At 61.4% G+C, this 20577-nt stretch overlaps 2 protein-coding genes across 3 annotated transcripts; both read right to left on the bottom strand.

Annotated features, from left to right (window-relative positions):
• Nucleotides 1-812: 812 nt before the first annotated feature.
• On the bottom strand, nucleotides 813-14848 carry THOC5 (THO complex subunit 5). Its single transcript, XM_068911815.1, has 20 exons — nucleotides 13642-14848; nucleotides 12727-12849; nucleotides 11968-12111; nucleotides 11550-11663; nucleotides 11285-11382; nucleotides 10839-10985; nucleotides 8694-8808; nucleotides 7980-8112; nucleotides 6414-6491; nucleotides 6132-6172; nucleotides 5661-5760; nucleotides 5270-5378; nucleotides 3981-4082; nucleotides 3612-3708; nucleotides 3091-3205; nucleotides 2282-2385; nucleotides 2102-2189; nucleotides 1652-1767; nucleotides 1249-1439; nucleotides 813-1034 (listed from the first exon to the last, which is right to left on the bottom strand). The coding sequence occupies exons 2-20, from the start codon at nucleotides 12820-12822 to the stop codon at nucleotides 971-973; spliced, it is 2052 nt and encodes a 683-aa protein (XP_068767916.1). The 5' UTR covers nucleotides 12823-12849; nucleotides 13642-14848; the 3' UTR covers nucleotides 813-970.
• On the bottom strand, nucleotides 14673-18752 carry NIPSNAP1 (nipsnap homolog 1). 2 transcript variants are annotated; one of them, XR_011135211.1, is made up of 11 exons: nucleotides 18636-18735; nucleotides 17280-17428; nucleotides 17051-17096; nucleotides 16669-16763; nucleotides 16348-16418; nucleotides 16121-16261; nucleotides 16006-16037; nucleotides 15706-15800; nucleotides 15525-15608; nucleotides 14936-15438; nucleotides 14673-14866 (listed from the first exon to the last, which is right to left on the bottom strand). XR_011135211.1 is itself a non-coding variant. In XM_068911816.1 (10 exons), the coding sequence occupies exons 1-10, from the start codon at nucleotides 18707-18709 to the stop codon at nucleotides 15374-15376; spliced, it is 852 nt and encodes a 283-aa protein (XP_068767917.1). In that variant the 5' UTR covers nucleotides 18710-18752; the 3' UTR covers nucleotides 14673-15373. The 2 variants fall into 2 exon arrangements, 1 of the variants encoding a protein (XP_068767917.1); XM_068911816.1 differs by having other exon boundaries at nucleotides 14673-15438; nucleotides 18636-18752.
• Nucleotides 18753-20577: the final 1825 nt, after the last annotated feature.

The following is a 20577-nucleotide window of genomic DNA, read 5'->3' as shown; positions in this document are numbered from 1 at the left end:
CTGGCGAGCCAAAAGGGACAATGACCCTGGGCAGGTGCACAAAGCCACCGTGGCTCAGACAAGAACCACGGCACCATGTACTGAAGCAGGGATCCCCAGGAAGGGCCCCAAGGAGGCTCTGAGACCCCACCCAGCACCCTTCAAGCCCCTGATGCAGTGAGCAGGGACTCACCCTCACCCTGGCAGGAAGGTGCTTGGCCCTCCATGCCAGCAGGAGCTGGGCCAAGCTCCCGCTGGAGGCCAGAGCGACCCCCTGGCACAGCAGAGAGAGCCCGGGATCCCTAGGCAGAGCCAGGACAGGGGAACCAAGCCTTCCCTCCCTGTTTTGAGCTCTTTCTGCCAAAGAAGCTGGCAGGCAACCAGCAGAGACAAGGACAGGCACTGGCTGCAGTGCGGGCTCAGGGCTATTTTTAGCCTCTCAGCTCAGAGTTATGGAGGAACCACAGTGGTGAGGGAGGTGCAAAGGGCTGGCAGGGCCTGAGGGACACAGCAAACCTGTCCAAGCCAAGAGCCACAGGGACAGGGCTGGGGACAGAGCACTGCAGCATCGCACGCATCCCCCCTTCTTGGTGCTGGGGCACACCACAGCCAGCCCCCCTCAGCAAGAGTGGATCAGCGCAGGGATCTTCCCCTGCCCTACAGCAAAGGTTTCCAGCCCAGGGACAAGCAGGTCCACACAGTGGGGACAGTGATGTCACCCCAGTGACAGTCACATGCAACAAAGTGTGTCATGTCCTTGGGAGAGCTGCCTCCAGCCCTCACAGGTACCCTCATTGTGGCCCAGGCCAGCTGCACACACGACAGGCACACGCTTTTTTCCTTCAGTCCAGCATTTAATCCCTTTGGATACAAAACCCCAAGCAAACCTTGGAAAAGCAACTGAAATGGCAAGATAGGGCTGCTCCTCCTTCCCACGGCCAGGATGAGGCCCAGGCCCAAAGCAGTACCCAGGCAGGAGAGCTCAAGGGAGTCAGCGATGACTGAAGAAACCCTGTGGGTAGTTAAACTTGAACGGCTTCATACGAGTGGGCCCCCTGGAAGAGGAGATGGAAGGGAGCAGATCACCCATCAGCACCTTTCTCATTTTGAGCAACACTTGACTGGCAGCAGGATGGAGCTGCGGCACTGGGTTAGGCAGGGCTGAGCTCCAGGGACTCTTGCCAGTACCCTCACCCCCCATCCAGCTCCCTGCTGCCTGCAGGGAGGGCTGGGAGCAGCGCCCTGCTCTCAGGTGTCCCCTGCTCTCACCTGACAAGGCGCAGACACATCTTCTCCTGGGGGAACTCTTTGGGCCCCTCCACGCTGGTGTCGTGTGACTCTGTCTCCAGGTAGACGTCAAGCACCATGCAGAGGCGCTGCAGCTGGTTGGTGAGGAGCTGATAGCCAGGTTTGGGTCCCCACAGCTCCTTGTAGCTCACATTGACTTCACTCTCCATGGCCTGGCAGAGGGATCAGCAGAGTGCAGGTCTGGCCCTGCTCTTCCCTCCCAGGACTGGCTGCTGGATCCACCCTGCAGGGTCCGCATGACCCCTGGCCCCCGCGGCTGCTCTCCCAAGCTGCCTGGCCACTACCTCGTCCCAGCGGCTGCCTTACCACGGCCGCAAAACTGCTAGAAACAAAACCCAGTGGCTCTCCCACCCTGGCGGCTCACCCGAATGTTGTCATCATTGCTGCTGGTCCGCTCCCCTTTCCAGTTGAGGCATAGGCTGAAGATGGGCGGCAGCGTGGAGTAGCCGGGGTTGAGCACCACGGCGGCCTGCAACTTGGCTGAGCAGGGAGGAAACATCACGTGCAGCCCATGGCGCCTCCACCCTCAATTGGGGGTCCCGTTAAGACACCCAGCAAGGCAGGGACAGGCCGTGAAGGCAGCATGGAGGAGGGTTGGAGGCAATCTTCACAAATCTGAAGCTAGACTTCACTGGGCACTGGTTCCCTGCCATGTCCTGCATCCCTTGGGCATGGCCACCAGCACTCACAAGCCGGCACCCTCTCTGGTGTCCAAGCAGGCTTGGCCCATGCTGGGAGCAGCAAAAGCTGCCCTGGGGGTAACACAGGCAACTACTGGGAACGAGGAACTGCCGGGGCAAGGAAAGGTGCCTACCTGTTCCCCGTTCAATCAGGGCCATGTAATAGAGGTGGGTGTCCTCAGCCAGGCCAGCCTCCAGCACATCCCTGGTGTAGGGCAGCTCCTGCGAGGAGTGGCAGCAGGAGGAGTGAGTGGCCACCAGCACTGAGCCCCAGCGCAGAGCGGGAGGGAAAGGACCTCGTGCGCAGCACCCACCGCGTAGTCCTCGTAGGGGATAGCAGCCCACTTCACCAGGCGTGAGACGATCTTGGAAGGGAAGAGGTGCTGGCACTCGCTGGACACTGGCACGACACCGTGCTCTGAAATGGAGGACAGGGCCGCCAGGGCCGCCTGAGCAGGTGAGGGCTGGGGCCAAGTGCTCCCGTCCTGCTGCCAGGGACGACGTATGACACGTTGGTGGGGACAGTCTAGGTGGCAGCAAAACTGGGACCTGGGGACAGTGTTGTCCCTCTGACATCAGCACTGGGTGCCCAGATGGCAGCAGAGCCAGTTGCGATTGTTGTCCCACCAGAGCACGCAGCCTCAGTGGCACATGCCCAGTTCGCTTGCGCACAACACTTCTGATGACAACTCAACTGCCACTGAGGTTCGAATCAATCCCTGGCAGCAAGCTTGCGGGCTGAGCCAGGGCAGCCCAAAAAGGCTGCTGGGCAGTAAGAGAGGACACAGCCTAGCCCCTGTGCTGCCCTCCAACCCCTGCTCCCACTGCCAGTGCTGAGGGGACGGGGACAGCTGGGACTGCTGATGGTGGCACTGCAGTGATGCTCAGTTGGGCTTGCCCAGGGACATTTCAGTGGTATTTGGACACAGGCTGGAAGCGCAGGGCCAGGTGGAGGGACCAGGAACACCCCTGTGCCTGCACATGAGAAGTGAAGGGGACAGAGGGATCCGTGACATCCCTCAGAAGGGGCCTCAGTCACGTCTTCTGTGCGACAGGCGACTCAAAGGTGACCTGCTACCGCACAGCCCATCCCTGGGCCAAGGGCAGGGAGCCAGACACTCACCCAGTGACGCAAACTGCTTGTGGAGAGCCAGGCGCGACTGCAGCCTCGTCCGCAGCAGCTTCACTGTCATCTCCATGTGGCTTGCGCTCAGCGAGTTGTCTGCGGTGACCACGTGCTGCAGGCAAGAGGGGCTGTCACCCAGTGGGCCCTTTGCTGGGGACCCTGCAGCACCCAGTGCAGCACCGGGGACCTCCCTCCCACCCGGGGAACAGGCACATGCTCACGTTGCCACCCTTAACGAGCTGCTTAGTGCCAGTAAACGTGACAGGGTTCAGACCATCGCACATGGGAGGTAAAATACATTAGCGTGACCCCATTGCGCTGGTTCATCCCAATTAACTAACCAGTCTGACCCGATCAAGGATGCTTGTGGGCTCCCACTGTTTGGGAGCAGCCAGTGTCAGCTGCTGGGGTGTAGCAAGGGGACACATTTGTCCCCAATGCCTCAAGAAACCCAGGCCAGCCCCTGCAGTGGGTGGAAGGTGAGAGCAAAGAAGGGAAGGGGAGGGCATGCAACTTGCCTGAGGCTGGTCCTTGGGGAAGTGCAGGCCGCCCAGCTTCTGCACCCACACGTAGGGATGCCCCAGCTCAGTCACATAATCGCTCAAGGTCAGGATGCTGCAGGAACAGAGAGGAAGGGTTATCCCACCAGTGACCTCAGTGATGCTGGGGCAACTCTCCCCTAATCCTCTGGCAGTCCAGATGGCCACCTAATAGCCACCCAACGCGCCCTGCCGTCCTGGAAAGGAGCAGCTGAGAGCCTGGCTCAGGGCTCCACCAGCTCCGAGTCCTCAGAGCTGCCCCGCAGAGGGATGAGCTGGGCCCAGAAACAGGGCAGCTGTGCCAACGGCCTGGCCAAGGCTACATGGACAAAGCCAGCGCCTACGCACCCCACTTTATCGAACTGGAACTGGTTGGCTGGGTTCGGTGTTTTCTTCCCGTGGTCTCCCGGGTACAGGCAGCTCAGGAGGGAATCTGGGGACAGCAGGTCTCTGGCAGGAGAAGGAGGGAAGAAGTTAATCATTCATTAGCCTCCACATCTCTCTAGAGCAACCACAGACTCCAAGTTTGGAAAAAACAGATTACAAGCTCCACAAATAGGCTGGAAAGAGATCCATCTCCTTCCTGGGTGTAAAGATGTTAGAAATCACAAGGCATCATGTTCCCGGGGAGATGCTCACAGTCTTCAGTGCAATTAAGTTCAGTGCATTAACTCTGAGGCTTACTGATGATAGTCCGGGTATGCGGAAAACAAATCCAGCATATGCAGGGTATGGCCTGATTGCTGTTTACCACCCCACAAGCTAAAGCAGTGGCAGAGGGTCTCACCAGGCTGCCCCTTCAGCACAGGATTCATGCCAGCAGGGCAGATGGACACCTACCTGCCCCAGCGGTTTCGGGTGCCTCCAGCAAAGAGAAGCCCAAAGGGAAGGGGAGGCCTCACGTGGCTGCACTGGGGGCCCCATGCCAGCCTCGCTCCTCAGGCACTTGTGTCTACCCTGGGGCAGAGCCCTGGCAAGCTCCTGGCTCGTCTGAGCATGCCGGGCAGGCTCTGGTGCTGCTGTTTCAGCCAGCCCTCACACAAATCGGGCTCAAGTGGCCTTGTGGGGAGCTTGCGGGGAGGCAGATGCACCCCCCCCCCCACTCTTGAGACAAGGTGAGCTGCTGAGGAGCTGGCAAAGGCTGCGCGAGGGAGGAAGGGAGGTGTTTCAGCTGCGAGATGGGATTAACATGCCAAGTAGGAGAGGCTGCTCCCAGCTCCTGACTGGGGAGTAAACCTTGGCCTGGCACCATGCCCTGAAGAGGCTCCCAGCTTCTTCCCCGCCTCCTCTGCCCACTCAGGGACAGGCCAAGACAGCGCTTGGAAACTGCAGCTCTGCACAATGGCCTCAAAGATGCCCCAAGACATCAAAATATCTTTTGCTGGGAGTAGGCACCTGTGAAGGGCCTCACCAGGTGCAGAGCATTTGCAGGGCCTGACTGTGCCTCTCCCTGCTCTGCTCCCAGCTGAGCTCGATGCCCTCTGAATCCTGTGCCACAGGACCCCTTGGCACCATGTTGCTCTGCCAACGGGTTACCTGAAAGCCCTGGCATCCTGCTGGGCTCTGATGACAAGCTCTGAGCTCAGCACAAGAACCGCGACCGAGCATGGGCTCCACGCCCACAGGGCTCTCCTCACCCGGCGCTGATGGGGGTCGTCAGCTCAACAGCGGTGGTCACCTTGGCTTTCACAGTCATGACATTGAGGTTCATCAGGTAGTAGAAGGTCAGGTGAAGCACGTTCTCATCTGTGCCAAGAGAAGGAGGCAACAGGGCTTTTCCCTGCAGCTCCGAGCGCTTGAGGCTCAGAGCACCCTGGGGAGGGGTATGGGAGCTCTTTTGCTGCCCCTGCAGTAAAGTGGGGCCAAGAGGCAATAGAAAGAGACACCTCTAACGCTGCCCCATCAGCAGCTACCAGGCACCAGTGTGCCCTCCCTGCACCCTCTGCTCTTGCTGGGTCACTCCCCAACCTGCCAACCAGTCCTGCACCTTTGGATGCTCTCTGCCAGGGGCAGCTGGCACTCACTCACCTTTGCATTTCAGGTCAACGGTGACGGAAAGCGGGTGGCGCTTGAGCATCTCCTTGCGCTTGTCGTCCAGCTGCACACCCAGCGTGGGCCTGCGCCGTTTCTAGGGAGAGCCGAGCGGAACCGTCAGCTCCCATGGGCTCAGCATGGGCGCTGCTCAGGGCAGAGATGCTGGTGTCCTGCCAGCCCAGCCCTGGATGCAAGACCCAATGCAAAGGCGAGACAGTTCCTGAACCCGTCGCCTTCAAAAACAGCTTGTCATAAGGCTCATATTTCATTTTTTTGGGGGGCTTTGGTTTTGGTGCCTTGGTGCCCACACACAGAGGGCGAATGAACCCCAAAGGCAGCAAGGGAAGAGCCCTTCCCAGACCCACTCGGGCCCATCTCCCCCAGCACCTCACCGCTAGTGGGCATGAATTTCGCCTGCCTGTGTGGCACTCAGAGAGGACTCGAGGGGCTAGTGCCATCCCTTACCGTAGTCTGCTCCTCCTCTGCGTCCGAATCGCTCTCATCATCTGCACAAAGAGAGGGCCATAAGCGAGTGCCCCAAGCAGGGGCCCCATGGTCCGGCTCAGCACTGTGGGGAGGTGGGTCTCCCACCCGCAGCAGGGCCACCAAGCCTGGCTCCATCCAGGACCGCAGCTCCCCACCTCAGGGGAGGCAGCATCCCCTCCAAAGCAAGGCCCTAGTGGGATGCAGACACGCAGATGTGACCCACTGCTCAGGGACGTCCCCCTGCTACAGCACCTGACTCACCCTGCGAGTCCTCGGGCGGCTTGTACAGGGCTTTGGCTTCTTCGACGCTCCCTTCGATGGCCACAACAAGCTTCTTATCTATAAAAGAAACAAAATCTTGTCTATAAAAGAAATAAAAACAAAACCGTGAACCATTCTTCTGTGTGGGAAAGGCAGTAACAGAAGCTACGGGGAGCACCGTCAGTTGCTACAAGAGGCACAAGGTTGGAGGCTGCACTTCAGCAGCTCATTCGATTACTGCTGAGCACCCAAATTTAACCTTTCTGCTGCCCAGCTGGCTGCACTGCTGCCACGGGAGACTGCGTCAGTGGCAGAAGCAAGTTAGTTCCCTGTAAGAGGCAAGCAACAGGCCCTTGTGAGATACAGCCCTTCCGTTATGGTTTTTACTAAGCCTGCCAACAGGAAGCAGCTTGCCGTTGTGCTGCGAGGCTCGTGTTCTGTGAGACACAGCCCCGCAGCAGAGGGAGCTGGAGTGAACAGGCAGCGGAGGCGGCCTGGAGGACTCAGCCAAGGCACTGCAGGGCAGGCCAGGGTCAGAGCCAAAAACGCTGCTTTTTGGGGGACCATCTCAAGAAGCCAGAAAGGCCAAATCTGAAGGGGTCTGGAGAGCACAGACGGAACAAGGAGCTGCATCTGGGTAGCAGCTGCCCGTTCGCAGGGACTTAGGCCTAGGCATACTCATTTCTGCAGCCGTGTGGTTCCTTCAACTCCTCTGAGGCTCTGCTGCTGCTCCCAGTGTGGCAGGTGAGCAGGCGGGATGGCTGCGCACCCACCGCACCATGGCCCCCTCTGCACAGGGAGGGATCCTGAGCTTATGGGGCAACAGGGAGTCCCAGTGGGAAATCCCTCCTGAAAGTGCTTCTTGCAGGCTTCAGACCTGCAAAATCATCCTGGGGATAGTCTTGCAAGTGAGCTGCCCGGAAGGCCCAGGAGAGGGATGCAAAGGGGGCCAGGGCCAGCAGAAACCACCATGCTGCCATGCTGAGAAGCTGGGAGCTGCCAGAAAGCACCCTGCTGTTCGCTGCCTCCGATCTCACCCGCTCTCAGAGGCGTTAGCCCTGCTCTGCCAGGAGCAGCCGACCAGGAGAGGAAGGTTCGCAAGCCAGAGGAACATGAGACCTCCACCGTGGCCAGGCCACATCTCCTGAAACGTGGTTCTGGGCTTTGCTCTGCTGCAAGGAAGGTGGAGAAGCCAAGTGCCTCTGCGAGGGCAGGCAGAATCACCACCTGTGCCAACTCTGCACTCACTGCCACTGAGGGGAGCGCTATGTAGCACCCACTCTGTGGGGTGCCAGTCCTTGGAAGGCAGCGTCACCACTGCACATATGTCACTGCTGGCCTCGAGGACTGCTGGGACCCAGGGCAGGGGCAGGCAGCGAGTTTTCCAAGCAGTTCTCTGCCTGACAGCGGGGCAGACAGGACAAAACAGACCTCTGAGACCTTCCAAAAAGCAGAGTTTTCAGCATGTGGCAACGAGATCCCCTCCGTGCGCCCACCCTGCCTTGCTGCAGCCTCCTGCAGCACCGTGGAGGGCCACGCGCCTGCCTCGTTCTCAACAGTGCTCACCGCAGGCCTGCCCATAGGCGCTGGCTTGGACGAAGAGGACGTAGAGCGGCGGCGGCAGGTGTCGAGCCGTCTCGTATTGCTTGTGTGCCTGGTCGAAGGGCATGAAGAGATACTCTTGGACGGGCAGAGAGGCCTGGAGGGACAGCAAGGAGAACACATGCAGCCAGGATCAGGGTTGCCCTCCTCATCCACTCGTTCAGGCACCCCCAAGGTGGTATGTGGCAGGCTGGAAACCAGCGCAGGACCAGCCATGCGGCGTTTTAACACAGGCCACAGCCACAGCGAGCCCCCCAAGGGGAGGATTTGCTGCTCTCCTCTGCTGGAAAACTTCTGAATCCAAGGCTAACCCAATTCCTTCTCCTGCTCTGCCCTCCACAGCAGCCACGAGGGGCTGGAGCTGCATATTGGCCTCCAGTGAAAGGCCCATTTAACCAACCCTCAAGCTGCGGCTCTGCAGGAACTGCCGCATAGACAAGGAGACTGCGAAGGAAAGGCAGAGCACAGGGAGCAGCTTGGACGCTTCTGAAGGAGCCGCAGCCTGCACACTCAGCCAGGCTTTGACACCTCCAGCCTGGGCAGCTGCCTCAAGAGCGACAGGATGGGCAAGCATGCGAGGCTTGCACAGCAGCAAGGAGAGCGCCCCATGGCAACTCCAGCACAACTCTGGCTAGTACCCACCGGCTGGCCACCCTTTGTGAAGAGCTCGACCATTACCTGCATAATGCTGTTGAGCCGAGGCTGGAGACTGCTCAGATATTCCTTCTTCACCTCAATCTCCTTCAGGATCTTCTCCTTGTTGGCCAGACACTCCTTGTACTTCTCTGCCAACCTGGGGATGGGAGATCAGTTATTGCTGCATATCACGGTCACGGAGCAAGCGCTGCTGCTGGCTAGGGCCTTCCTCTGCCCCAGGCCCCAGCTCTCCAGACTCAAAATGTCACTGCAGGTACCAGGAGAGCTTAGACACTGACACAGAGGGAGCTCTCCCAAGGCCAATGGCAAATAGAGACAGAGAGGAACTTATTAGAGCAGGAAAATAAATGGGAAGAGCAACTCAAAGGTCAGCCCATCGTTATGCTCTGAGAAGCGACAGCAGCCAGGTCTCTCCTCAGCAGATCTGCTCTCACATTGGCCTCTGCTGCCAGCAGGAGCCCTTTGGACTCCTGCTGACCCCACTGAGCTCCTCAAGAGCCTTTTACACCTTATATCACCATCACATTCGCTTAATTCACGTCATGCCAACTGCTTCTGCTAGTCAACCTCGCGAGAGGAAAGGTTTGAGGCACTGGCAAGAGTCTCCCTGTCACTGTGTCTCCGTGTCCCTTCACGGTTATAGAGCCGTGAAGACCCAAGGTCAGGTCAGCACACCCCTGCAGCCTCCTACACAAAGTGGTGTAGAAGCCTGACCTTCAGCCACCAACACAACAGTCACAAGCAGACTCCAACAACCCCAAAACCATCAGAAAGTACCCACACTGTCACCCCCACCCCCCCTCATGGGGGTTCAAGAAAAGCCGTTCCCTCCGCCATGATAGCAAGTGCCAACTGCAAGGTGACGTCCCCAGACGCAGTGGGACAAGAACTGGGAATGATGAAGCCTCTCAGTAACTAAATACACAGCCATGGGATAAGCTCCATTCAGCTGTGCTTTATCCTTTTCAGAGTTTGCAAGGAATAATCATTTTCTAAGAGAACCCTAAAAACATGCAGCACAAATAGCTGCCTTCCAGCAGGCAAAATGAGCCAGGTTCAGTATGAAGGAGCCTGGGACAGGCTCTGACAGACAAATCACGAGCTGTACAGAGCCATGCAATGTCCACTGCCGCACATTTCACTGGGCTGCTGCATTTAATTGCAGTGTCTGTTTGCAGGCTTAGGTCGATCTTTCCGGAAGGCCAGCCCTAGCTGCCTAAAAAAGCTGCTGGCTGCTATAAAATCAGGAAGACTGCGTCATGTTTGCTGCTCACATGGGGCAAGAGCTGCTGGAGCAGCCGAGCCACCTGGCCCTCCTGCGCAGGCAGCTCCCCGATGTGGCGAACATCGGGAGTGCAGGCGCCCCAAACCGCAACAGTGTGAGGCCAGGCCTCCAAGCTGGGCTTGGGCTCACGTGCCAGCTTGCCAAGTCTGCCCCTCGTGCCACGGCACTGTGGCCCACATGGGGATTGCTCTGCCTGGCAAGTCACATCTCGCCGAAGCGGCTGATAGACTGAACTACATGCCTGCCCATCCTGAAATAGCACAGTCCTGAGGGGTGGCAGCCCCATTCCCTGCTGCCAGAGCCTCCGAGCTCAGAGCAGATACGGACTGCTCGCACCAGAAACGCCAAGCAGTGATGTCCGTTTTGTCCCTCTGCTGTTCACTGCTTCAGTGAATGTCTGCGGGTGGATGGACCTAAACAGCCAAAACAACTGTGCTGTATGGGGCAGCCCTTGCGCTCCGGTGTTTGGTCAAACAGCCGTTTTCACAGGCTGGCTGCGACCCTTCATACTCCCGTCCTGCCCCAGTGCTGGCTCAGAGCGTCTCACTCTGGTTTGGAGCTTGTTCTGCTCCTCAGGAATCACCTGGCAGCCTCCGAAAGGCATACAACCAAAAATGCACTGATCTATCAAACAGAATCAAGCCTGCTGCCAAATCCAACTCTCCACAGGGAGTAAATCTCCACGATGAGGGCTCAGTTGCACAATAAGTCTCTCACTTGTTCTATTCTGAATATTTTGGGAAGGTGTTAACACCTTTATGCTCGCATTTGCTCCCACAGGAGCTGCAGAGCTCACTCCGGGGGTGCTGGCAGGGAACGCTGCCCTGCAGTATGGCAGAGGTGAGCTGGGCTGGCCCCGAGCCGGTGCGGCGCCCACCCACCGCTTGCGCTGCTCCAGCTCCCAGTCGAGGCGGGCGAGAGTCTGCTGGTGGGGCTCAGACAGGGTGATCGCTGGCCTGCTGATTTCAGGTGGAGCCTCCCTGTAGAACTCCTCCAGGCTCACCAGCTCAATCTCTTCGTGTTTCGACCTGTGGGGATGCAAAAATGGGATCAGGGCTGAACTCAACCGCACTCACAGCAGAGCGGTCAGTGCCAACGTCCTGGGTCCTGGCTTTACGCTGCCATGCAAACCACCACAACTGCAGCGAGTAAAATCACAATGTGCCACAGCAGAGAAGGGAAATGGATACAAACAGGTTGCTCCTGTCATGGAGAGGTCTTCCCTGCTCTCCTCCAGTAACAGCCTGAGACAATGCGACAAGAAATCCTGATCCCTTGAAGCCTCCCCCGCTTTAGGACCCGGTCGCTCCTCCCCGGTCAGGCTCACTTGAACTCCAGGCACTTGGTGATCTCTTTTTGCAGGTGCATCACCTCGTAGAGCAGGTTCTGGAGCTGCAAGTGATATGCATCCACCTTCTGCTTTGCCTGAAAGACAAACGCAGCTGGTGACCCTCATGGCACGAGGCAGAGCTGCACGCGCACTTGGTGATACATGACCATGAGGCTGCTCTCCTTGGCAAGCGGCACCAGGAAGCACCTCAGAGCGAGTCAGGAAGGGAGCTTTATTAGAGTCATTCCAGCCTCCTCCTTACCTCGTGTGTTTGATCTCTTCCCTTCTTTAGCCGGATGTGAGCCAAGCGGTTGAGTTTCTTGAGGGTCATGAAGTGGACACAGCTCTGAATGCGCCGCTCATCTATCTCCAAAGCCTGAATGGCAGGAGAGGGGTGTTGGAAGCGGAAGACAAGAGCAGTGCATGCGGCCACTTTGCCGCGCGCATCGGGACATCCCTTGTAGCAGGGCTGTGATGTGCCTCGAAGAGAGGAACCTCGGCCTGGGCAATGGGTGCTCGGTCAAAGACCAAACCCCTCAGCTACAGCTTACTTTATTTAACAGAGACTGTCCCATTTTCCTAATTCTCCCCAGAATGCCGTGTGGCTCCTGCTCCTCTTGGGTCAGGAAGAAACATCACAGGAAAGCACATGCAGAAAAAGCACTGCAGCTCCTCCTTACGTTGTCCTTAATGCCTCTGCTCTTCAGCTCCTGGATTTCTGCCATGAGTCTCTGCAGCTCCTGGCAGGTCTCTTTGTAGAGCTCGTAGTCTTTGATGGGGTCACGCAGATCCACCTCACCCTCCTCACTGTAGTACCGAGCATCCTGCAAGGGGTAAAAACACCTCCTAAAGTGCCCTGGACATAAACCACCAGATCTTGAGCACTGCCTCAGCCCAGTCATCCCACACTCGAGGGGGCTTGCGCAGCGGAGAGTGACTCGTTTAACCACCCGGGGCACAAATGCCTGGAAAGTTTAGGCCTCTTATATCATCACTGTAAATTAAGACCAGTATCTGTCCTGCACCAGCGCAGATTGTTATCAAGGCTGCACACCTACTTCTTCAACCTTAAATTCCACTTTGACTAAAACTAAGTTATTCTGATCTTTGTGGGAGTGTTTTAAGGCAACCTGCAAATCCCTGAAACACCTGACAGCCTCAGACTTGCCTGTTATGTCCCAAAAGGCAACATTTGACTCCATGGGAATTGCGTTTCCTCCAGGAGGAGAAAACCCGCTCAGAAACTGAGAGTGGGAGTCTTGCAGGTGTTCAGATTTGGCTGGTTCTGACCCCACTCAAGCTGCCTGAGTGGGGGAATGAGGCCAATAAAAGGAAGTTTTGGTATCAGCTTCTCATAATGCAGCAGGACAGGAGCACCTTGCGAAAGCAGGCAGCTCCTCCCCGCATGGGGCGCCAGGAGAGGCTGCGGGGCACCCCACCTGGTCAGCGTCGGCCTTGCCCCGCTTGCCCTCCTGTGGGCCCCCATCGGTGCGGATAACTTTGGGCTTCCTCTTCTTGCTGGAATCTGATGACATGGTGCTGCCGGGAGCTGCCTGGCAGGGCTGGGGGACAAAGAACCAAGTGAGCATGTGAAGAGGGACAGAGGCACCCAGAATGGGGCCCCCCAGGCTCCTGTCTGCCAGGCCCATCTCAAACTCTGACAATCTCCGATAAATTAGGCCCTCCCCCTGCCCCACGACAGGCTAGGCACCAGGCTCTGCCCTCTTCCAGCTCTACAACCCACCGCGCCCTGGTGTCTGCCCCCCACCAGACCCCCAACCTGCTGAGCTCCAGGGTCTGCCCTCTACCCCAACTCTCCTGGCCCACTGCCATCCCCCAACCCACCAGGCACAAGGGCCTCCCCCCTGCCAACTCTTCCAGACACCCAACCCACTGATCCCCACAGCCTCTCACCCCCAACTGCAGTTCTCCTTGGCTTTCCCAGCCCTCAACCTACCGAGCCCTGGCTCCCTCACAGCCTCCAACTCAGCAGGCCCCGTGGCCTCCCGCCCACCCCAGCTCTCCCGGTCCCCTGTTCCCCACCCCGCTGGGCCTCGGGCTCCCCCCTGCCGCAGCTCTCCTGGGCCCCTGCTGGACCCCGAAATCACGGAGCCTCGCAGCTTCCTCCCTGCCCCAACCCAGCCCCCAACTCACGGAGGACTGCCCACCAGGCCCTAGGTCCCCCTCGGTCTCCAGCGCACTGGGTCCCCCAGGACCTCCCCCGCCGGGCCTCAGCGCCTCCCCCCCAACTGACCGGGCCCAGGCCCGGCTCGCCAACACTCCCCCGCCCCAGCTGCCCCCGGCGAAGCCCCCTCCCGCCGCAGACCCGCTCGGCCGCGGCCCCCCGCGCTCACCGGTCAGCCCCTCTCAGCGCCGCCCGGATGTGACGTCACGGAGCAGACGAGCGCGGCGCAGAGCGGCAGCCGCCAGAGGCGCCCTCTAGCGGGCAAGGCCCGCCGGGAGGAGCGCGGGCCGAGGGGGGCGGGGCCCGGCCGAGGGGCGGGTCTGGCCCAAAGGGGCGGGGCTTATAGTCGCCCCACCTCCAGCCCCGGAGGTCGGTGCCCCTTGGAGGCACCAGCGGATTTGAGGCGGGGAGCTGAGGGGGCTCATTAGGGGCCTCTTGGTGCAGGGGAGCCCCTTAGACATGGGGGTCCTCTTGGTGTGTGTGGGGGGCACCCATGGGCATGGGGGCTCCTTGGGGTAGGGGTCCCATTGGCTTTGGGAGTCCCTATGGGCATGAGGGGGGCCCTGATGTATGGGGGACACCCACAGGCATGGGTGGGGGTCCCCCTTGGCATTGGGGGGCACCCCTTGGTGTATAGGGGTCCACTGGTGGGTGAGGGCACCCTTGGGCATGGGGGGGCCCTTGGAGTGAGGGTCCCCCTTGGCACTGGGGGACACAAATGGGCATGGGGGGGCCTTGTGAATGGGGGGCACCCATGGGCATCAGGGCGCTCCCTGGGGTGGGGGGAGGCCCATTAGCAATGACGGACACCCAAGTGCATGGGAGGGGCCTTTGTGCAGGGGGACACCCTTGGGCATGGTGACTCCCATTGGCTTTGGGGGGCACCCATGGGCATAGGGGGGGTTTGATGTATGGGGGCATCCATGGCCACTGGGAGGCTCCTTGGGGTGGGGGGCACATTGGCATTGGGGGACACCCACAGACATGGGAGGGGGGCCCTGGTGTAGGAAGGGCACCCATCGGCATGGGGGGCACCTACGGGCATGAAGGTGCACCTTGTTGAGGTTGAGGACCACAGGGTGGGGGGTCCCCAGTGGTGCAGGGGACACCTGTGCGCATGGGAGCGGCCCCGGTGGGACTCGTCACTGCTGACCCCCCTGGGACGCACCCCGGCCCCCCACTCGCAGACAGGGCCACCCATGGGCACATCGAATGTTTAATGGGTGCAGCCCCCGGGGCCCGGCCATGGCCCGGGGCTCATTAGTGCTAATTAACACTGTCCTCCAAAGAACTTGGGGCTCCCAGCAGCAGCGGGAGCAGAGGACTGGCAGTGCATGGCCACTGCTGTCACCTCCTGACACCACTGTCACCTCCTGGGGTCGCAGAGATGGGTGCTCCCACCCCAGGGACAGCGGTGGGTGCCAGGGACACCCTGCAGGGGGGAGACCCCAGAGTGGGAGCACCCATGGGGTGTCCCCGGCTCCTGTCCTGCATGCGGTGTCCCCAGGGCCCGTCCCCATGGCGGATCCCCAGCTCCTGTCCCCTGTGGGGTGTCCCTGGCTCCCGTCCCCCATGGGGGGTGTCCCCAGCTCCTGACCCTGAGGTGTGTCCCTGGCTCTGTCCCTGCAAGGGGTCCCCAATGGGTGCTCCGGGGACGAGGGGAGCTGGGTGCCACGCGGGACCCTGGCCCTGCCCCAGTGAGCCTTGGGGGACGATCAGGACAAGGGGGACAGGAGGTGACATGGTGCCGAGCCCCCAGAGGAAAGCAGGGGCGCCCCCAGCTCCCATCCCCATGGGCTACCCCAAGTAGGTGCTCAGGGCAGGTAGGGGATCTGGGTGCCCTGCGGGGACCCCGGCGTGCCCCAGGGGCACGGAAGGCGACACGGTGCTGAGGTGCCGGCTCACTGCAGGGGCGAGATGCGCAGGGGGATCATGATGCGCGACTCCATGCTGCGGATCAGCGGCACTGCAAAGCCAGTGGCGGCGGGGGGACGTCACCGCGGGTGACCCCTGACACTGAGCACCCATGGGTGCCCCTGCCGCCACGCTCACCCGTGTAGTAGACGTTCTCATCCCAGCCACTCTTGCGCCATGCCGCGTTCCTCGTCTCCTCGCGTGACTGCAGGTCCCGGTATGCTGCAGGGAGCGAGGTTGGGGGGGGCAACAACACAGAGCATCTCACACTGGCGCAGAAGCACCCAGCACCCACGGGTGCCCCTGGGTGCCCACTTACCCCAGAGGTGGTGCACAACGTAGAGCTCGCCGATCTGGGAGAAAAAGCCACCCACGGCCTCCTGGTTCTCCTGCCGGTACTTAATGGCCCGAGCCCTGGCCGGGGTGGGGGGAAAGAACTGCTGTGGGGTGCCAGAAGCCTTCCTCTTCCTCCTCCTCCTCCTCCTCTGTCCACAGCCCCAGGGACTGTGCAGGGAACGAGGGAGTGGAGGACGGCCCCCAAGGACGGGACCAGCTGGGAAACTGAGGCAGTGCCTGGGGCAGGGGGGAAACTGAGGCAGAGACCAGGCTGTCTCCTTACCAGTTATTGCCCCACTCGATCATGGTCCCCGGCTGGAAAGGGAGAAGCAAACCAGCAACGTTTGAGCGGGTGGCTCCCTGCACCCCTGCCCCCGGCACCGCGTGGGGCCACTCGCCTTGAGTTTGTAGGTCCTCAGCTCGTAGACGTGGGGCCCAGGCCGGGGCAGGGGCTCGTTCCAGAAGCTGAACTCGAGCAGCAGCTGGTTGCGACGGGCCAGCAGCAGCTTGCTACGCTCGCGCCGGAAGGCCTCGTACTCCTGCGGGGAGCCCGGATGGCCATGGGGATGCCCAGGGACACGCCAGTGTCCCCCCCACCCCGGCACGGTGCCGCCCTGAGTGCTACCTGGTTCTGCTTCAGCTTGTTCATGCACTCGGTGAGTGCCGGGTACCCGCCGGAGAAGCGCCAGAGGTGCACTGCAAGGACAAGGCACCTATGGGGTGCCACCGAGCCCAGGGACCCGCCAGCACTCGCTCCCGGGCGGCCGGGTGATACCAGGACAGAGCCGTGCATAGCTCCCAGCAGCACCCTCTCAAAGCTCTGTTTTGCCACTTTCCCCCCCAAAATTGTACCCTCCCTTGCCCACACGGCCCTTCCCTGAGGGCGGGAGGCCGCCGAGGCCCCAGTGCTGCTGTGCCCCCGCTGCAGGGATGCTGCCGCACTGACCTGCCTGGTCCTGCTCGCCATACCACGTGTTCCAGCTGCCCACCAGCGTGCAGGGGTAGTCGGCGTCCGCGTGCAGCTTGGGCAGCGCCTCCTCCCTGCGGGGACATGGGGGATTGCAGGGGACCCTTGTGCCCCAGGGGACGCCCAGGAGATGGCAGGCGGCAGCCAGGGGCTGCATCCCAACGCAACCTGGCCTCACCCCTGCGGGAAGCTCCCTGCACCCATTTCACAGGAAGGAAAACTGAGGCCCAGAATAAGAAACCTGCCGGGGGCTCCTGAAGCAGCTCGGTGTGAGCTCCCCCAGCCCTGCACCAGCCTCAGTAGCCCCCTGGGTGCTCCCTGCAGGGACGCTGGGTGACCCTGACCCGCACGGGAGGCTCACGTCAGGCTGTTGTAGGTGTCCAGACACTCGGGCTTCACGTTGTGAACTGTGGGAGAGAGGGCGAGAGGGTGAGAGCAGGAGCTGAGGCCCGGGGAGGAGCTGCCCCAAGTGGAGAGCAGCCACTGAGCTGGGGACAGAAATGGGGCAAACGGCCAAATAACGGGGTGCGGAGGTGCCGCGGAGCTGTGCCGAGGTGCCCCTGGCCCTGCCTGCCCCCGGCGCCTCTCACACTGGATCTTGTAGAGGTTGCTGGTCTCCTTCTTGGCCAGGAGGTTGGAGTGAGCATCCTTGCGGGGATCCACCTTGTGCACGAAGAGTGAGCGCAGCCAGCTGCCCTCGGTCGTCCCCGCGTAGCCCCTGCGAGACGCCGGTGTCACCCTGGGGGGCGACATCGGTTACGATAAGAACGAGGAGGGAGTTTTGCTTGCAGTTCTGCCTTCCTGAGTCTGCAGGCAGCCAGCAGCATCCGCTCACAGACAGCACTGGCTGGCTCACAGGGCTTTGTGGGAGGCTGGTTTCATTCGTTTTGTGTTGCAAAGAGGGAAACTGAGGCGCGAAAATGCCTTGTCCAGAGCCTTGCAGGAGAGCTGCGCTCGGAACCAGGGAGCAGCTCCCCCAGCGCTGGATTTTGGGTTTTTTTGGCCTGTCTGAGGCTGCTGGTGGCATGTTGCCGTCGGAGCCAGGACGCGCGTGTGCCACTAGCACACGTGTCACTGGGGCCCTGTGAAGGAGGAGGCTCCCTGGCACCCGCTTTCGTCCCGCTCCGGCATGGGCAGCCCACCAGGCACTCAGGGCACGGGCAACCCACGGGGAAGAGCCTCCCCAGGGCGAGGGACACTCGTGGCAGCGTGGCTGGGTGTCACACGAGGGCAGAGGCTCCTGGGTATCACGCGAGGGCGTAGGCCCCTGCGCCACACCGGGGGCACCGGCGGTGGCACCCGCCGGGCTGCCTGCAGGCTCGGGGAGGCAGCGCTGGGGGGGGCCACGGTGGGGCGGTGGCACGCAGGGGAGGCTTGCCCTGCGCCAGCCTCCTCGGGGATGCCGTGTCATCGGCCGGACCTTGGCCCGCTGCACGGCAGCTGGTAACACATTAACCACGGGGTGGGGGGGGGGGGCAGGGTAAACAACCCCCCTCTGCAGCACGGGGTGCTGCCAGGCCGGCCGTGGCTGCGTGTGTCCTGGCGCAGGGACACAGGGACATGTCCTGGGGCGGGGAGCCAGCGTGGGGCAGCCCCGTGTGAGGGGGGCCTGGGGACGGAGGGGATGGGGACGTGAGGCGGGGGTGGCAGGGGTGGAGGGCAGGGATGGGGGGACAAGGGGACCGGGGGGATGGCGGGCCAGAGGGATGGGGGATGGAGGGACAAGGGGACGGGGGGACAGAGGGATGGGGGAAAGGGGGACCAAGGGGACAGAGGGACAAGGGGAGGAGGGCACAAGGGATGGGGGACTGAGGGAAGGGGGAAGAAGGGGACAGAGACCAGGGCTGAGGGGGCAAGGCTGGACCCCGGTGCCCGGGACTGAGGGCAGAGGCGGGTCCCCGGGGTCGGGGCGGGTCCCGGTGCCGGGTCCCGGCGCCGCCTCTCACCGCGCTGCGCCGCCGCCGCCGCCCGCCCGCAGCCACCGCGCCGCGCTCCTGGCCACCCGCACCGCCGCCATCATCCCGCGCAACGGGGCCACGCGCGGCGGCCACCCACCCCTCCCTCGGCACAGGGGCGTGGCTACGCGCCGGCCACACACCCTCTCCAGCGGCGACTCTGATTGGCTGTCGTACTGGGCCGGGCTTTGCCACGCCCACCCCAATGCTGTCGTGGCTACGCCCCAGGGCCGGCCCTATTGGCTGCCGGGGGCGGGGGGGTCCCAGAGCGCGGCCAGGGGCACGAGCTGGGCAGAGGCCGTTCACCTCGGTCACATGGCAACACCCAATCAGAGGAGCTAGGCGAAGATGGCGGCGCCTCATTGGCTGCGACGCCCTGCTCTGCTGCAGCCTGATCAACCAGGGCACCTCGTGGGGGCGACGTTGCTCATTGGTCCCTGCCTCGGGGGGGCGGACCCCCTCACAGACCACACCCGGGGGGCAACCAGACGGGGATGGGATGCACCAGCCTGGGGGTGGGGACCCCAGCGACCCAGGCGTCCGGGGCGCTGCTCCCTCAGGGATCGAGGTGTCTGGGGCCCTGCTCACCTCAGGGACCCAGCCTGGAATGAGCCTGTACGAGCCCGTAGAGCCTGGCACAGGCCTGTATGAGCCCATAGAGCGTGGAATGGGCCCCTGCAAGCCCTTAGGGCCTGACACAGACCCTCATGAGCCCGTAGAGGTCAGTCACAGGCCTGTACGAGCCTGTAGACTCTGCCATGACGCCGTACAGGTCTACAAGAGACTGGCACGAGCCTGTAGGAGCCTGTAGAGGCCAGCACGGGCCCATACGAGCTTGTAGAGACTGGCACCAACCCTTAGAGGGCCATAGAGCCTGACATGGGCCCATACAAGCCCCTAGAGGCCAGTTAAATGACCGTGTGAGCCTGTACAGTCCAGCACGGACCAGTACAAGCTCATAGAGGCCGCTATGGACCCCTATGAGCCTATAGAAGTTGGCATGGGTACATATGAGCCTGTAGAGGCCAGCATGGGGCCATACAAGCCCGTAGAGGACAGCACAGGTGCGAATCGGATGGTAGAGGCCTGTATGCGCCTGTACGAGCCTAGCCCCTAGAGGCCAGGCCAGGCCAGGCCCAAACATGGCTGAGGAGCCTGGCACAGGCATGTAGAAGCCCATAGAGGCTGACACGTGCCTGTATGAGCGCGCAGAGGCAGGGATGGGTGCGTACGAGCCTTTGGAGCCTGGCAAGCCTGTAGAGCGAGCCTGTACGAGTGTGTTGAGGCCAGCAGCACGGGCCAGTATGAGCCCATAGAAGGTGACGGGGCCCATACGAGCCCATAGAGGCTGGCATTTATGCGTATAACCCTGTAGCAGCTGCCATGGGCCTGTGCAAGCCCGTAGAGACCGACACGGGCCCAAACATGTCCGCAAAGGCCAGAACGGGCCTGTACAAACTCATACAGGCTGGCACAAACCTGTACAAGCCCCTAGAGCTTGGAATAGAACCCTGTGTGGGCCCGTACGAGCCCATAGAGCTCAAGGTGGGCCTGCACGAGCCCATAGCACCCACTGCGGGCCCATAGGAGCTTGGCACAGACCCATATAAGCCCACAGAGATCGATTTGAGCCCGTACGAGCCCATAGATGCTGGCATAGGCCCATACAAGCTCGTAGAGGCTGGCACAAACCCATACAAGCCCGTAGAGCTCAAGATGGGCCTGAACAAGCCCATAGATGCCAGCACAGGCCCATGCAAGCCCATAGAGGCCAGCATGAGCCCGTAGAGCCTGACATGGGCCCATAGGAGCTTGGGAAAGGTCAATTCCAGCCCACAGAGCTTGGTATGGGCCCATACGAGCCCGGAGAGCTGCACCCAGGCCCGTAGGAGCCCGCAGAGGCCGGCACAGGCTCGTATAGTTGTAGACTATA

This window comes from Struthio camelus, chromosome 17 (genome assembly GCF_040807025.1).
Source record: "Struthio camelus isolate bStrCam1 chromosome 17, bStrCam1.hap1, whole genome shotgun sequence".
NCBI classification, from domain to species: domain Eukaryota; kingdom Metazoa; phylum Chordata; class Aves; order Struthioniformes; family Struthionidae; genus Struthio; species Struthio camelus.
The sequence above is the reverse complement of the archived record's forward strand: the minus strand, read 5'-3'. Positions and strand labels throughout refer to the sequence as shown.

Coding starts and splice junctions, on each gene's coding strand:
- THOC5 (XM_068911815.1), bottom strand. CDS start 12,822: ATGTCATCAGATTCCAGCAAGAAGAGGAAGCCCAAAGTTATCCGCACC. Junction 11,664..11,967: donor GCAGAGGCATTAAGGACAAC/GTAAGGAGGAGC, acceptor CCTGCCATTCAG/GCTTTGGAGATAGATGAGCG. Junction 6,173..6,413: donor GCCGCCCGAGGACTCGCAGG/GTGAGTCAGGTG, acceptor CTCTTTGTGCAG/ATGATGAGAGCGATTCGGAC.
- NIPSNAP1 (XM_068911816.1), bottom strand. CDS start 18,709: ATGATGGCGGCGGTGCGGGTGGCCAGGAGCGCGGCGCGGTGGCTGCGG. Junction 15,801..16,005: donor ATCGAGTGGGGCAATAACTG/GTAAGGAGACAG, acceptor CACCCCGGCCAG/GGCTCGGGCCATTAAGTACC. Junction 15,609..15,705: donor CGTTGTGCACCACCTCTGGG/GTAAGTGGGCAC, acceptor CGCTCCCTGCAG/CATACCGGGACCTGCAGTCA.